This window comes from Lathyrus oleraceus, chromosome 1 (genome assembly GCF_024323335.1).
Source record: "Lathyrus oleraceus cultivar Zhongwan6 chromosome 1, CAAS_Psat_ZW6_1.0, whole genome shotgun sequence".
Classification (NCBI taxonomy): domain Eukaryota; kingdom Viridiplantae; phylum Streptophyta; class Magnoliopsida; order Fabales; family Fabaceae; genus Lathyrus; species Lathyrus oleraceus.
In genome coordinates this window covers 56474534-56488029 of record NC_066579.1, presented here as the reverse complement: position 1 = coordinate 56488029, position 13496 = coordinate 56474534, and the positions used below count along the sequence as shown (strand labels likewise).

General features: G+C 37.2%; 1 protein-coding gene across 2 annotated transcripts; it reads left to right on the top strand.

Moving 5' to 3' along the window:
- Nucleotides 1-5249: 5249 nt before the first annotated feature.
- Nucleotides 5250-13247, top strand: LOC127108559 (uncharacterized). 2 transcript variants are annotated; one of them, XM_051046016.1, is made up of 9 exons: nt 5250-5858; nt 6328-6854; nt 7342-7541; nt 7642-7791; nt 8971-9285; nt 10176-10325; nt 10414-10563; nt 10664-10870; nt 11046-13247. In XM_051046016.1, the coding sequence occupies exons 1-9, from the start codon at nt 5441-5443 to the stop codon at nt 12688-12690; spliced, it is 3762 nt and encodes a 1253-aa protein (XP_050901973.1). In that variant the 5' UTR covers nt 5250-5440; the 3' UTR covers nt 12691-13247. The 2 variants fall into 2 exon arrangements, with proteins under 2 accessions (XP_050901973.1, XP_050901977.1); XM_051046020.1 differs by having other exon boundaries at nt 5710-5858; nt 6303-6854.
- The last annotated feature ends 249 nt before the right edge of the window (nt 13248-13496 follow it).

The following is a 13496-nucleotide window of genomic DNA, read 5'->3' as shown; positions in this document are numbered from 1 at the left end:
ATATGTAATGTGGGCAGTGTCCTCAATGCTTCCAGTAACTCCTCCAAATTGATATGCATTGGACATCCCGTGCCTCTGCTAGCTGGCGTTGAATACTATAGATTTCCTGATAAAGTCAATTTGTCTCTGTGGCATGTGTAGCATCTGATACCTCCATTTATAAAGTCAGTTCAGTAAGATCTTCTCGTAGGGGAACCATCTCTTTGCGCATAATGTTGAGCTCAGAGTCAACATCGTGACGCTGCAAATTAACATTAAAGGAATAAATTATGGTCCTTTTCGGGAGAGGTGTAGGGTAGTATTCAGGAACAGAAGGGGTCATGGGTCTATCAGGTGTCTCATTCTAGGCTTTTAAGGCATATGACCAATTTTATTTGTTATGGACATCTGTTCTTGTTGGGTGTGGTAAACCAAAGTAGTAGATAGTTTCATTGTCAATCAGGAGCTTATAATGGACGGGGCTGAAAAAGACTCTCCTCACTAGGAAACTGTCCAAGCAATGGTTCAAGTCAATTAGGGTACAACCACAATAGGCGATTAGGTGAGATAGTTTGTTAATGAGACCTAAGGCATAGGCTATGTGGGTCACTATTCCTCCTACATGTATAGGTCCCTTGGAGGATCTGGTATTAAGGTTAAGGTTATCAATTAGGAAATTCTTATAGGCTACAGGACGGGACTGGGTGATACAAAAGAGCATAAAGATCTCCTCATCATTAACATGGTCATCAGTCTCACTCTTCCTAAAGAAAGTATGAGCTAAGATCATTTGGAAGTATCTAAAAGTTGGGTTATGGATACAGTTTGAAAGCTGAGTGGATGGGTCAGGGCTTCCCCCACCTGTGATATCACTCCAAAACTTATCAAGCTCATCTTGCATGAAATCACCAACATGAAGTTCAAGCATAGCATTAAGGCCACACTGAAATCCTAGCAGGTTAGCAAAATCCTTATGGTTGAAGGTGTACTCATTTCCAAACAGTCTGAAGTTAATACGGCCTCTTATGAATCCTCTACCAATGTAAGGTTCATAGGTGGGTGAGCTAAGAAATTATAAGGTGAGGTGTTTGTAGGTAACATTTATGGCATCAGAATATTCCTCCCATTGAAGTTGGTGGCAAAGGTATCTCACACTTGCTTCAAGACCTAAGGCTTCTAGGAAATTAGGGTCAAGATATCTGGTTGGTAACAATAGTCGCTCAGAAAGGACCACATATCGTTTCCTTTGAGTATCATCTCTGAACACAACATGTATATCGCCGAAGCTCTGCATCCTAAAAAATATGGTTAGTGAAGAATGTGATATGGAGAGGGATGAATCTGAAACCTGAAACATAAACATCACACAAGTCAGTCCTGTTAAGCAAATAATAAATTAAATAATTCACCTTTTGAAAATAATGGAAAATAAGACAAAAATAATAAATTAATAAATATAAAATGGTCGTGGGTTGCCTCCCACGCAACGCTTATTTAACGCCGTTAGCCGGATGATAATAGAACTCACATTGTAGAAGTAGCAATTAGTGGTTCGATCAAAGTATGACAAGAGTAATAGGTAAGGATGTCACCTTCTTTATAGTGTTTCAACCTTTGTCCGTTTACTATGAAAGGACTATATGAATGGTTTCGGATTTCTACTACCCTAGAATTTAGGACTTTAGTGACCTCATAACGGGCAGTCCATCTTGAGCGTAACTGACTAGGGAAAAGCCACAATCTAGAATTAAAGAGAAGTACATGGTTGCCTACATTAAATTCTTTTTGAACAATTCTCTTGTCATGCCACACTTTAGTTCTTTCTTTATAAATAATGGCATTTTCATATGCATCGCGACATAGTTCTTCTAACCTATGGATGTCGAGAATGCGCTTGTCATTGTCTGCTAAGTAATCCATATTAAGGGCTTTGATGACCCGATAGGCTTTATGTTCCAACTCAAAGGGTAAGTGACAAGATTTTCCGTAAACCAACTTGTATGGAGTTGTTCTTATAAGGGTTTTGTAAGCGGTCCTATAAGCTCATAATGCTTCTTGTAGTCTTAGGGACCAATCTTTTCTGGATATTGAAACAATTTTTTCTAAGATTTTCTTAATCTCCCTATTCGACACCTCTACTTGTCCACTAGTTTGCGGATGGTAGGTTGTTGCTACTTTATGCTTAACTTCATACTTACTTAGAAGTTCATTAAAGATTCTTGATATGAAGTGCGATTCGTCGTCGCTTATAATAAGGTGAGGTACTCCAAAACTAGAAAATATGTTATTTTTGAATAATTTGATGACCACATGAGTGTTGTTGGTAGGTGAGGCTACAACCTCAATGCACTTAGACACGTAGTCAACAACTACTAAGATGTATTGGTTTCCCATTGATGATGGAAACGGTCCCATGAAATTTATTCCCCAGACATCGAAGAGTTCCACTTCTTGGATATTTCTCAAGGGAATTTCATCATGTTTTGAGACATTCTCAGTGCGTTGACACCAGTCACATATTACAATGTAGGTATGGACATCGTGCCACAATGTTGGCTAGAAAAGGCCTGCTTGAAGTATTTTAGAGCAAGTCTTAGATATGCCTGCATGTCCACCATACGATACAGAGTGACAATGTTTGATTATATTTTCTACCTCCTATTCAGGCACACAACGACGAATATGTCATCTACACCTCTCTTGAATAAAAGGGGTTCGTCCCAATAAAAGTGTTTCACATCGTGAAAGAATTTCTTCTTCTATTGATAGTTAAGGTTAAAGGGTATGATATCGGCAGCTAGGTAATTTACAAAATCAGCGTACCAAGGTACGTTTGTTACTGCTAGAGCATTTTCAATGTTTAATTCTAAATAAAGGTCGGGGTCATCACTATGATTAGTTTTGATTGTTGTTATAAGTCTATCATAGGTAAAGTCATTATTTATGGGTACTATGTCTGGTTTTAAATATTCTAGCCTCGAAAGGTGGTCAACAACCACGTTTTTTGTGCCTTTCTTATCATAGATCTTCTAGTCAAATTCTTGTAGCAAAAGGATCTAGCGAAGTAATCTAGGCTTAACGTCCTTTTTGCTTAACAGATATCGAATGGTTGCGTGATTTGTGTAAACTATAATTTTGGCTCCGACTAAATAAGATCGAAATTTGTCAATAGCGAAAACAACAACGAGGAGTTCCTTTTTGGTTGTGGCATAATTAAGTTGGGCGACATCTAAGGTTCTACTGGAATAATAAATTATATGTAATCTCTTGTTCTTTCGTTGCCCCAAAACAGCACCAACAACGTAATCATTTGCATCGCACATAATTTCGAAAGGTTGGTTCTAATCAGGAGGTTGCATAATAGGTGTGGATATTATTGTCTATTTTAAGTGTTTGAATGCTTCGAGACATTTATCGTCGAAAATAAATTCAACGTCTTTCATTAGGAGGCCAGTTAAAAGTTTAGTTATCTTAGAAAATTCCTTTATAAAGCGTCGGTAGAAACCATCATGTCCAAGAAAACTTCAGCCTTCCCTAACTGCCTTAGGTGGTTGGAGGTTTTCTATAACCTCTATTTTGGCTTTGTCAACCTCAATGCCTCTTTCAGATACTATGTGTCCCAACACTATACCTTTGGTGACCATACAATGACATTTCTCCCAATTTAGAATGAGGTTCACTTCCACGCACCGTTCTATAATTCTTTCTAGGTTAGCTAGGCAGTTTTTAAAATTGAATCTGCATACCGAGAAATCGTCCATGAATACTTCCATGATCTCGTCAAGGAAAGATCATCATCATACAATGTTGAAAGGTAGTTGGGGCATGCAAAGTCCGAATGGCATTTGTCTATAGGCAAACGTTCCATAAGAGCATGTAAATGATGTTTTCTCTTGATCATCGGGGTGAATAGGAATTTGGAAAAATCCAGAGTATCCATCTAAATAACAAAAGTAAGAATGTCTAGCTAGACGTTCAAGCATTTGGTCAATAAATGGAAGAGAGAAATGGTCTTTCCTTGTTACTTTATTAAGTTTTCTATAATCGATGCACATACGCCAACCGTTTTTTATACGTTTAGCTACTTGTTCTCCTCTCTCGTTTTACACGACTGTGACACCTCTCTTTTTACGTACCACATGTATAGGGCTTACCCACTTACTATCAGAAACTTGATAAATTATTCCAGCCTCTAGTAATTTCAGCACTTCTCTTTTTACCACATCACTCATTATAGGGTTTATCCTTCTTTGATGTTCTCTATGGGGTTTAGAATCTTCCTCCAGCATTATCCGGTACATGCACACGGATGGACTTATCCCTTTGAGGCCTGAAATGTTATAACCTAGAGCTGCAGTGTAATACCCTAATTTTCACCCCTAAGATCCCTTATCATTTATATCATTTGCATAACATCAAGATCATCAAATACTTTTGTGTATATCCTTATGCTTTACTAACCCCACAAAAATACAAAAGAATACATGTCTTGCTTTGCTTCTAGCTTTACTATTTGCTATGCATGTTTACTTTGGGTTTATTTTGTGTTTCATTGTATGTATCCTTGTATTTTCCACCTTTATCACAACTAAATATTACTTTGTTGCTTCTCTCTCTCTCTCTTGCCTGTTTCAGTATCTGAGTGAATGATAATAATAGTTAATTTATTTATGATTCCAACCTCTTTATACACCTTATCACCTCTTCTCATGTACCGAATATTTGAGTAGTTGAAAATGCATTAGAAACATCTACACATATTTGTTTTTTATCGCATATTTGTGGAGTAATTTCCATACATGTAACATAAAAAAATTATAAAAAAAAATAATTTAAAAAAGAAAATCGGACATCTTGATAAAAGTGTTCCGATACACAAATGTTATACATCAGATATCTTATCCAAAAGAGTTTCGTCACACACAAATATATAAATAGAAAGACATTGGTTTCCGGTACAATAATTTTTTTCCAAACAACATCGAAACTCCTTTGAAAAGTTTTTTGAAATTTATTTAGGTATAAATCAAATATCTTTCGTAAAGTCATCCGATATCGAAAAGATACATATTAAAAGTCACTTTCAAAGTCTTCATAAACATATACGTATGAATGTAATTTTCATAAGTCTTATGTAAAAAATAAAATAATAAATTATTTAAATACATTTAAGGATAAAATTGACATTTTAAATAAATTGTAGGGGGTATGGGTATAAATGTAAGGGTTTGAGGTAAAATTTTGGAAAAGAAACCTAACTTGAGGCCCAACTCAGTCCAATAAGGAAGAGAAGAATTGGAATTCGGCAACACTAGAACGCACGACCGAATAAAGCAGAAAGAAACGGCGTCGTATCAACCAGCTCCGTCGTTTCACTCCACCATCAGCACCACCTTCAAATTCAATTTCAACTTCAACTTCAACTCTCTCTGTAAAACACAACCCTAATTTCTTCAATCCAATGACACCACGCACGGACGAATATGAACAAGATAACAATGACCTAAACGCCACCGACGACGATGACAGCGACGACGACGGTCTCAAAGAAGACATGGCCGCCGTCGCGCGAGCCTGTAAGTTCAAAGTAGACGAAATTCCGTCTGAAGAAGATCCTCTTTTGGCTTCTGGAGATGAAATTCCGTATGAAAAAGATCCTCTTTTGGCCTCTGGCGACGCAATTGTCCCATTCACCGGTACTGCGGACTCTGACTCTGACGGACAAAGTGACCGTGAATGTCTCAATAGAGTTAAGAGTCTCTGTCTGAATATTGATTCTATTCCTCATCTGCAGCCGGCGGCAGCTGCTTCTGACGATGATGAAGATGACATGGAAACAGTTCGCTCCATCTTCAAACGGTTTTCCGCTTATGATAGAGGTAAGTTACCGTGCATTTGTGTTGGGGTTGTGACTTTCTGTGATAATTTGTTTGTTTTGGTTAGTGTTAAGGCGCGTTGAAGGAAAAAATGCAGCTTGTGGGCTAAGTAATCATTGTCTTTAATTTGTTTAGTTCATGTGTATGGTGATAGGAGCTTAACATTGTTTGTTTTCTGTTTTCTGTTTATGCATGTAGAAAAGTTAGTTTTTTTTTTTTTGAAAAATAATCGTAAAAAAATAGTGTTTTGATTGACATGAATAGCCAGCTATGTAGCGCCGGCACCTCTAAAAAGAGGTGTGTGTCTATATGTCCGAACACTTACACCGACACTGTGACTATGTTTAATTTATTATTTTTTCAAATTATTACCGGTATCAACTTGTGAGTGTGTGTTTCCGGCGTCTGTGATTCATTGCAAGTCTTTTAATAAAAGAAACTTGGCAGTGACAAATATCTGGTTCCCTTGAAGGTGGATGGGAAGCATGGTCTGAAGAGGATCAGACCACGGGTTTAATTGCTGAGAAGGATGTTGCCAAGTGCTCCATTTCTGACAGATCAGATGCCGGTAAAATGTGTCCTGATTCTCAATGCCTTGATAATGACAGATCAGATGCCGGTGAAATGTGTCCTGATTCTCAATGCCTTGATAATGACACCAATTTGCTGATTGATACATGTGATTTTGACGAGACTTATGAAAAAGATGCTGGATTGGCTTCTCAAGTATTGAATAAAAGATCAAGATTTCCTCCGTCGGCTCAAGCTTTTGTTGACGTCCTCTCGAAGAATAGAGCTCTCCAGCAATTTCTTAGAAGTAAGTTGATTGAAATTGAAGCAAAAATTGAAGTAAACAACAAGCTAAGGGAAAAAGTTAAAATCCTTAAGGATTTCCAGGTTTCATGCAATAGAAGAACGGGGAGTGCTTTATCAATGAAAAAGGATCCGCGTGTGCAGTTAATATCATCCAAGAAGTCTTTTGCAACAAAAAAGTCAAAGGTTGGTTGTGTAATGCTTCTATGGTTATGTGAATTATTGTCTGAAACTTTACTCATTATTCATATTAATATTCATTAATTCTGATTTAACTGTTGCTGTTCAGATGTTTGTTTATTTTTAATATGGTATATGACTGAATATTACTCAAAATTTTCCTTCGCTTGGAACATGATTTTGCAAATTATAAGAACTATAGTTAATTTCTGTTTTAATGGATGCTTATATTATGTCCATCCAGTCACCTTCTTTATAGTCTTTGATTGGATTTATGAAATTCAGTTTTTGCTTATTTGGATAATGTGAGTTTCTGTCTGTTGGGGCTTGAGGGTTTTGAATCTGTTGCAACAATATTCTTAGCCCAATATAAAAATCCAATGAACTAGTACAAAGACTGTGATAACTTAGTAATAAGATAGCAGTTAACATTCTTGGTGTTGCCAATGTAAGTATTGGATGGTAATCCTTGATTTGTTTTTTCTTTTGGCAGAACAATAATAAGAAAGTGTCTGCAATGCGTTATGGCCCAGATGAGAATTCTCGTGTTGCTAACTATAAGATGGTATTGGAAAGATTTCCGCTCTCTTTGGATAGGAAAAAGTGGTCAAATAAGGAAAGGGAGAGTCTTTCAAAGGGAATTAAGCAACAATTCCAAGAAACAGTGTATCAAATTTCAGTTGATAGAATGGGGTAATATCAGATTTATTTTGTCATATATTAATAAATGTTCTATTTGTCATTGCAATGCTTCCCATTATGGAGGGCTGATTTTTTAACTTATACTTGGCAGTTCAGAGTGCTCTCCCGGAGACATAATTGATTCATTTAAAGGTCTTGAAATCACACCAGTGAGGATTAGAGCATTTTTACCTAAAGTTAAATGGGATCCATTGGCTTCTATGCATGTTACTGGCCGTACTGGTGCTGAATGTGAATCACGGTATGTATTTCTTAATTGGTGAACTTCTGTTTTTCTATGCAAGTAAAGATGGTTATTGATGATAAATCTTTGTGCTTTATGGATTTGTTATTGCTCTATTCTCATGCTTCATATCATGTCTCGTCTTATGAATATGAGAACTACATTGATTCTGTTATTTAGTTACTGTGATTTGAACATTTTGTAATATGGTATTTTATATGTTTAATAGATGAGAGATGCTAACATAGAGTTTGAGGTTGGTGAAAGAAAAAATTAAGATAGTACTACTGTGCTTTAGTCACACCTTGTATACCGGCCTACTTTTTGATAGGACCCTGAGTCTGGGCCTTAGTGTAATAAGAGTTAGTTAGGATATTTCCTTAATTTTAGGGAATATTCTGTTATAAAAGAGAATGAAAAAGATTAAAGAAGTCATTCAGAAAGTTTGTTAGAAAACAGTTAGGACTTAAGAGAGATTTCTCTCTTGTTTAGGAGCTTAGCTCTGGATTAGGAGTTCAGAGAACTCTGGTTTACATATTCTTGTTCCATTTTCACCATTGTTGAGCCTTGAGCTCACCAATTTCATTAAATAATATACAGTTTCTTTATCTTGATTTAACTGGTTCTATGACTCTTTGTTTGGGTCGGGGAGATCGCGACTAGATAAGGTTCTAATGATCTGAAATAGGATCCTGCATAAGATTATAGTGTATATGTATGTTCCATACCTGTTCAGTAAATTAGGTTTGGGTATTGAAGATGTTCTATAAATCTCATACCATTCCTTTAGGGAAGATCAGCTTGTCTCTTATTATGCTCAATTGATGTACTTTCAGATGCTTAATTATAAGTGTTATATTATTTGTATATTCAACACGGTTGTTTGACTATTGTTTCATGTTCACTGCCTTTCTATGAAGAATATCTTCCTGGGCATTGCAGACATCTATGACGATCACCATCACAGACAGTTTATCCTTTTTGGTTTTCAAAAAGAGTTCAAGATCAACATAGATCATGCAGGTGGGACTGTACGTGAAATGATTTTTATAATGGTGGTGCTTAACGTGTCTGTGATGATTGTCATCACAGATGTCTGTTTGAATCTAATTTAGATCATAGAATAACATATATCTATGAATTGATGGATTCTCATACTTATATTTGACAAATTCTTCTAAACATTTGCAACCATAGGTGGTTGAATTGTGAAGACCCTTTGATCAATCATGGCTCATGGACTGGTGAAGAGGATAGGTCTCTTTTGATTATTGTCCAAGAGACTGGTATCAGGAATTGGTTTGACATTGCTGCATCATTGGCCACAAACAGGACTCCATTTCAATGCTTGGCACGATACCAAAGGAGCTTAAATTCTTCGATGATAAATAGTGAATGGACTGAGGAAGAAGATGCTCAACTTTGTTCTGCTGTTGCATATTTTGGTGAGAGTAATTGGCAGTCGGTGGCTTCTGTTTTAGAACGGCGGACGGGAACCCAGTGCTCAAATAGGTTGGTTCACTCTTTGTTGTAATTTTGTACTGTATTTATATATATTTTTTGCATTTTGGTAATAATCCATTATCCGGAATCAGAAAAATTTCAATGGTAGCCTATCACTTAAATTAACGATGTACTTATTCTTAATTAGTTTAAAGCCTAGTCATAAGTATTTCATTTACAACTGTTTGTGATTTTAAATCCTGTATTTTTGATATTTTCTGAAGGGAATGTCATGTGGGCTTTCAGGTATAAGTGACTAACAAACAATAATTAGATTTCAGCTCACTATAGTTTGAAACTCAGCTCAGTATAGCTTGCAGGTATTATGAATGGAAGATTTCGAAAAGAAGTATCATGCCGTTGTAACTTCAGCTTCAAGCTTTTGCCGTTCTTTTAGTAACAAACCAGTAATCTACCCTGTTGTATCAGATGCTACATTTTGGTTTTAACTGGGAATATCTGGTTACAACTTTTAGACGGAGACATGTTATGTTTTTCCAATCCCAAGCTACCATGTATTAGATGAATTGCTTCGTGTAAAAGTTGTGTACTTCTAGAAGCTAGTCTATGAGGCCTAGCATTATTTTCTGCCTTGTTTACCACAATGCATCTTAAACTGCATTTGGAATAGGCTTAAGCCTCTAAATCCTTCCTTTATTTCTCTTGCAAGGTTGCTTTATGGAAACATAAAATGAGAATGATATGCCTATTATTGATAATGAAATGACACTAAATTTGAAAATAGCAAATCCTAGTCACTGATTTAAAAAACTGAAACACGGTCAACTATGCTTGCTTTCCGAAATTGGCATTGATGTTAAGTATATTGGAGAACAAGAGAAGTTTTTTATTTGCTGCTGCATTTTGTGTACTAATGCAACAAATTATAATTGATGCAGATGGAAAAAATCAATTTGTCCTGTGAGGAAAGGAAGCTTTACACCCGAGGAGGATGAACGCCTTACAGTAGCAGTTGCGCTGTTTGGAAGGAAATGGAATCAAATAGCTAAATATGTTCCTGGCCGGATTCAATCTCAGTGTAGAGAAAGGTAATGGATTTTATTATGAACATTTTGGCAACACTGATTTTTTATGGTTTAAGGTTCTTGTTGATTTTATTGAGCATTCTTTTGCCAGATACCTTAATAGTTTGGATCCTTCTTTGAAATGGGGTGGATGGACTGAGGAAGAGGATTTAAGATTAGAAGCTGCAATCACCAAGTATGGGTATTGCTGGTCTAAGGTGGCTGAAGACGTACCTCCCCGCACTGATTCTCAATGTCGGAAGTATGAGTCTAGCTTGAACTTTGATGAAAATCTTTGTTTTAAAAATATTTCAGTTTTGTTATATTAGTATATACTTATACATATTTGTTTCATTGATCAGGAGATGGAAGGTGATATGTCCTGAACAAGTTCCTTTGCTACAAGAAGCAAGAAAGAGGCAAAGGTCTCTTCTTGCCAGGAACTTTGTCGATCGAGAATCAGAACGTCCAGCCCTTACACTGAATGACTTCATTCCTTTACAAATGTTAGTTCCACCATCTGATGTTGATGCTGAGAAACTCCAAAGGAAGCGGAAGAGAAAGTCGCGGTACCCTCTTTTTAAACTCCCTTTCATTTTCCCTTTGATTCTTAACTTACATATATATTTGATGCCAGCTTGGTTAGAATTATTTTTCCAGAAAACTGTGCTGGCTGGCCATTTAGTGTTTGAAATCGAAAGTTGCTTTATACCTTTGTTTCTAACTCCCATTCATTGCATGAAGCGGCATTTGCAAGGAAGAGAGGTCCAAAAAACATGGAAAGGAGACTGAACTTTGTACCGTGGAAGCACGAGGCGCAGATCCCAAGAAAGAGAGGCCTAAAAGACATGCAAAAAAGAAATCATTTTATCCTGAGGATGTAGAAGATATAGTTCCCAAGAAAGAGAAGCCTAAAAGACATTTGAAGAAGGCTCGAATTTGTCCTGAGGAAGTACAATATATAACAGCATATAATGATAGGGTCAAGACTTCTGGTGTTGGTGGTGTTCCAATCTCTGCACCGAGCAATGTTCCCAAGAAAATGAGATCTAAAAGAGGTGCTAAAAAGGCTCAGCCCAAGGAAGTAGATAATATAGCATGTAGTGACGAGGTCAACACTTGTATCAAGAGTTCAGAAAGTCAAGATGGAGACAACATAACACTTGCATGCTTTTTACGCAACAAATCAAAGAAGAAACTATCTCAATGTACCAAAACCGCCAGCAATGGTTTGTCTTCCTCTAGGACAAAGTCTGTATCTAAGCAGGTTGAAAATCAAATCCCATCTGGTGAGCAAGACAGATTGTCTCTGTCATGTGGTATTGGTGGAACTAAAGATTTGTTAATGCAAACAGAAGATGATTCTAGCAGACAAGTGAGAAAACCAGAAGGTACAAATGCAACTAGAAAATCAGAGGCTGAACACAATTTGAATGGTGATGGCAATGCTATACCTCTTAAGTTCTATGTTAGAAAGAAAACAAAGAAATGGAGTCAAGTTACTGAAGGATGCCATGCTTGCTCTCCCTCCATATTGAAAAAGGGATCTACATTACTCCATGGAAACAAGCCAACCATCATTTCTAACGATAGTGAACCATCGATGTCAAAAGTTGTTGAAGAGGAGACTGTTTTAAATGGTGGTGTGGCTGAAGCTGAACCCACAAACATCAATGTTGTCGAAGAAGAGACTGTTCTGCATGGTGGTGTGCCTGAAGCTGAACCCACAAACTTCCTTGTTGTTGAAGAGGAGACTGTTTTAAATGGTGGTGTGGCTGAAGCTGAACCCACAAATATTAATGTTGTCGAAGAAGAGACTGTTCTGCATGGTGGTGTGGCTGAAGCTGAACCCACAAACATCAATGTTGTCGAAGAAGAGACTGTTCTGCATGGTGGTGTGGCTGAAGCTGAACCCACAAACATCAATGTTGTTGAAGAAGAGACTGTTCTGCACGGTGCTGTGGCTGAAGCTGAACCCACAAACATCAATGGTGTCGAAGAAGAGACTGTTCTGCACGGTGGTGTGGCTGAAGCTGAACCCACAAACCTCCTTGTTGTTGAAGAGGAGACTGTTTTAAATGGTGGTGTGGCTGAAGCTGAACCAACAAACATCGATGTTGTCGAAGAAGAGACTGTTCTGCACAGTGGCGTGGCTGAAGCTGAACCCACAAACTTCCTTGTCGTTGAAGAAGAGACTATTCTGCATGGTGGTGTGGCTGATGCTGAACCCCCAACCATCAATGCGGTTGAAAAGGAGACTATTATGCACGGTGGTGTGTCTGATACTGAACCCACAAACATCGAAATGCAAGAAAATGATGAACTGCCGCTTTCCTTCCTGAAAAACAAGACAAGGAGATGGCAAAGACGGCCCAATATTCGGAAATGAAGCTGTCGCTGATGATCCAATTCACCTGGGCTGGTAACCTGTTTGTTTTCCAACTCCTAGGTATGTATAAATACAAAACAGTGGATAAAAACATGTGCTCGGAAATTGTGGAATGGCAAAACCATATCATAAGCAGAAGCTAGGTGGTTGGTAACTGCCAAAAGCTGATATAGCCATGATCATGAATTTAACCCAGATTGCCTGCAGTAGAAAAATAAAGGACCCCATGGCCCGGATTGCATGTGACTGCAACTGCAGCATATTGCTACGGTAGGAATCTTCTGATTTAGACGAGGACATAGTAAAAGGCAGTGAGTTTTGAGATAACAAGCATGCCATTGGAATTTTGCTGAGCTTTTGGTCTGTATAGAAGCACATTTTCGGCCTAGCCTATGTATATATACTGTTGGACTGCCAGAATTTTGTAGGCTTGAAATGAGTTAGATTTTTGATTAGTAATACACTAACAAACCTAACGCAACTACATGTAAGCATGGGAAATTTTACCATGACAAATAGAATCAAATTGGATTTCAAACCGGCAAGATTTTAAGAAATCACTAGAATTGTGACAAAAATACGGTTGAACTGTTAAAATAATTCAAAGTTAGACAACTTACTATTTTTAATACAATCCGTGACAATGTTGGTTTGTAGGTTTCTGTTTGATTCTTAAAATATGGTTAAGACAAGATACCGGCCGTAATTGCCCATAATAGAGCAAGTTTATGTATGTTTCTATATTTGAAGCCATATAAATTTTAGTATTGTTTGATTGTTTAGATTTTATCTTTAGTAGAACTAGC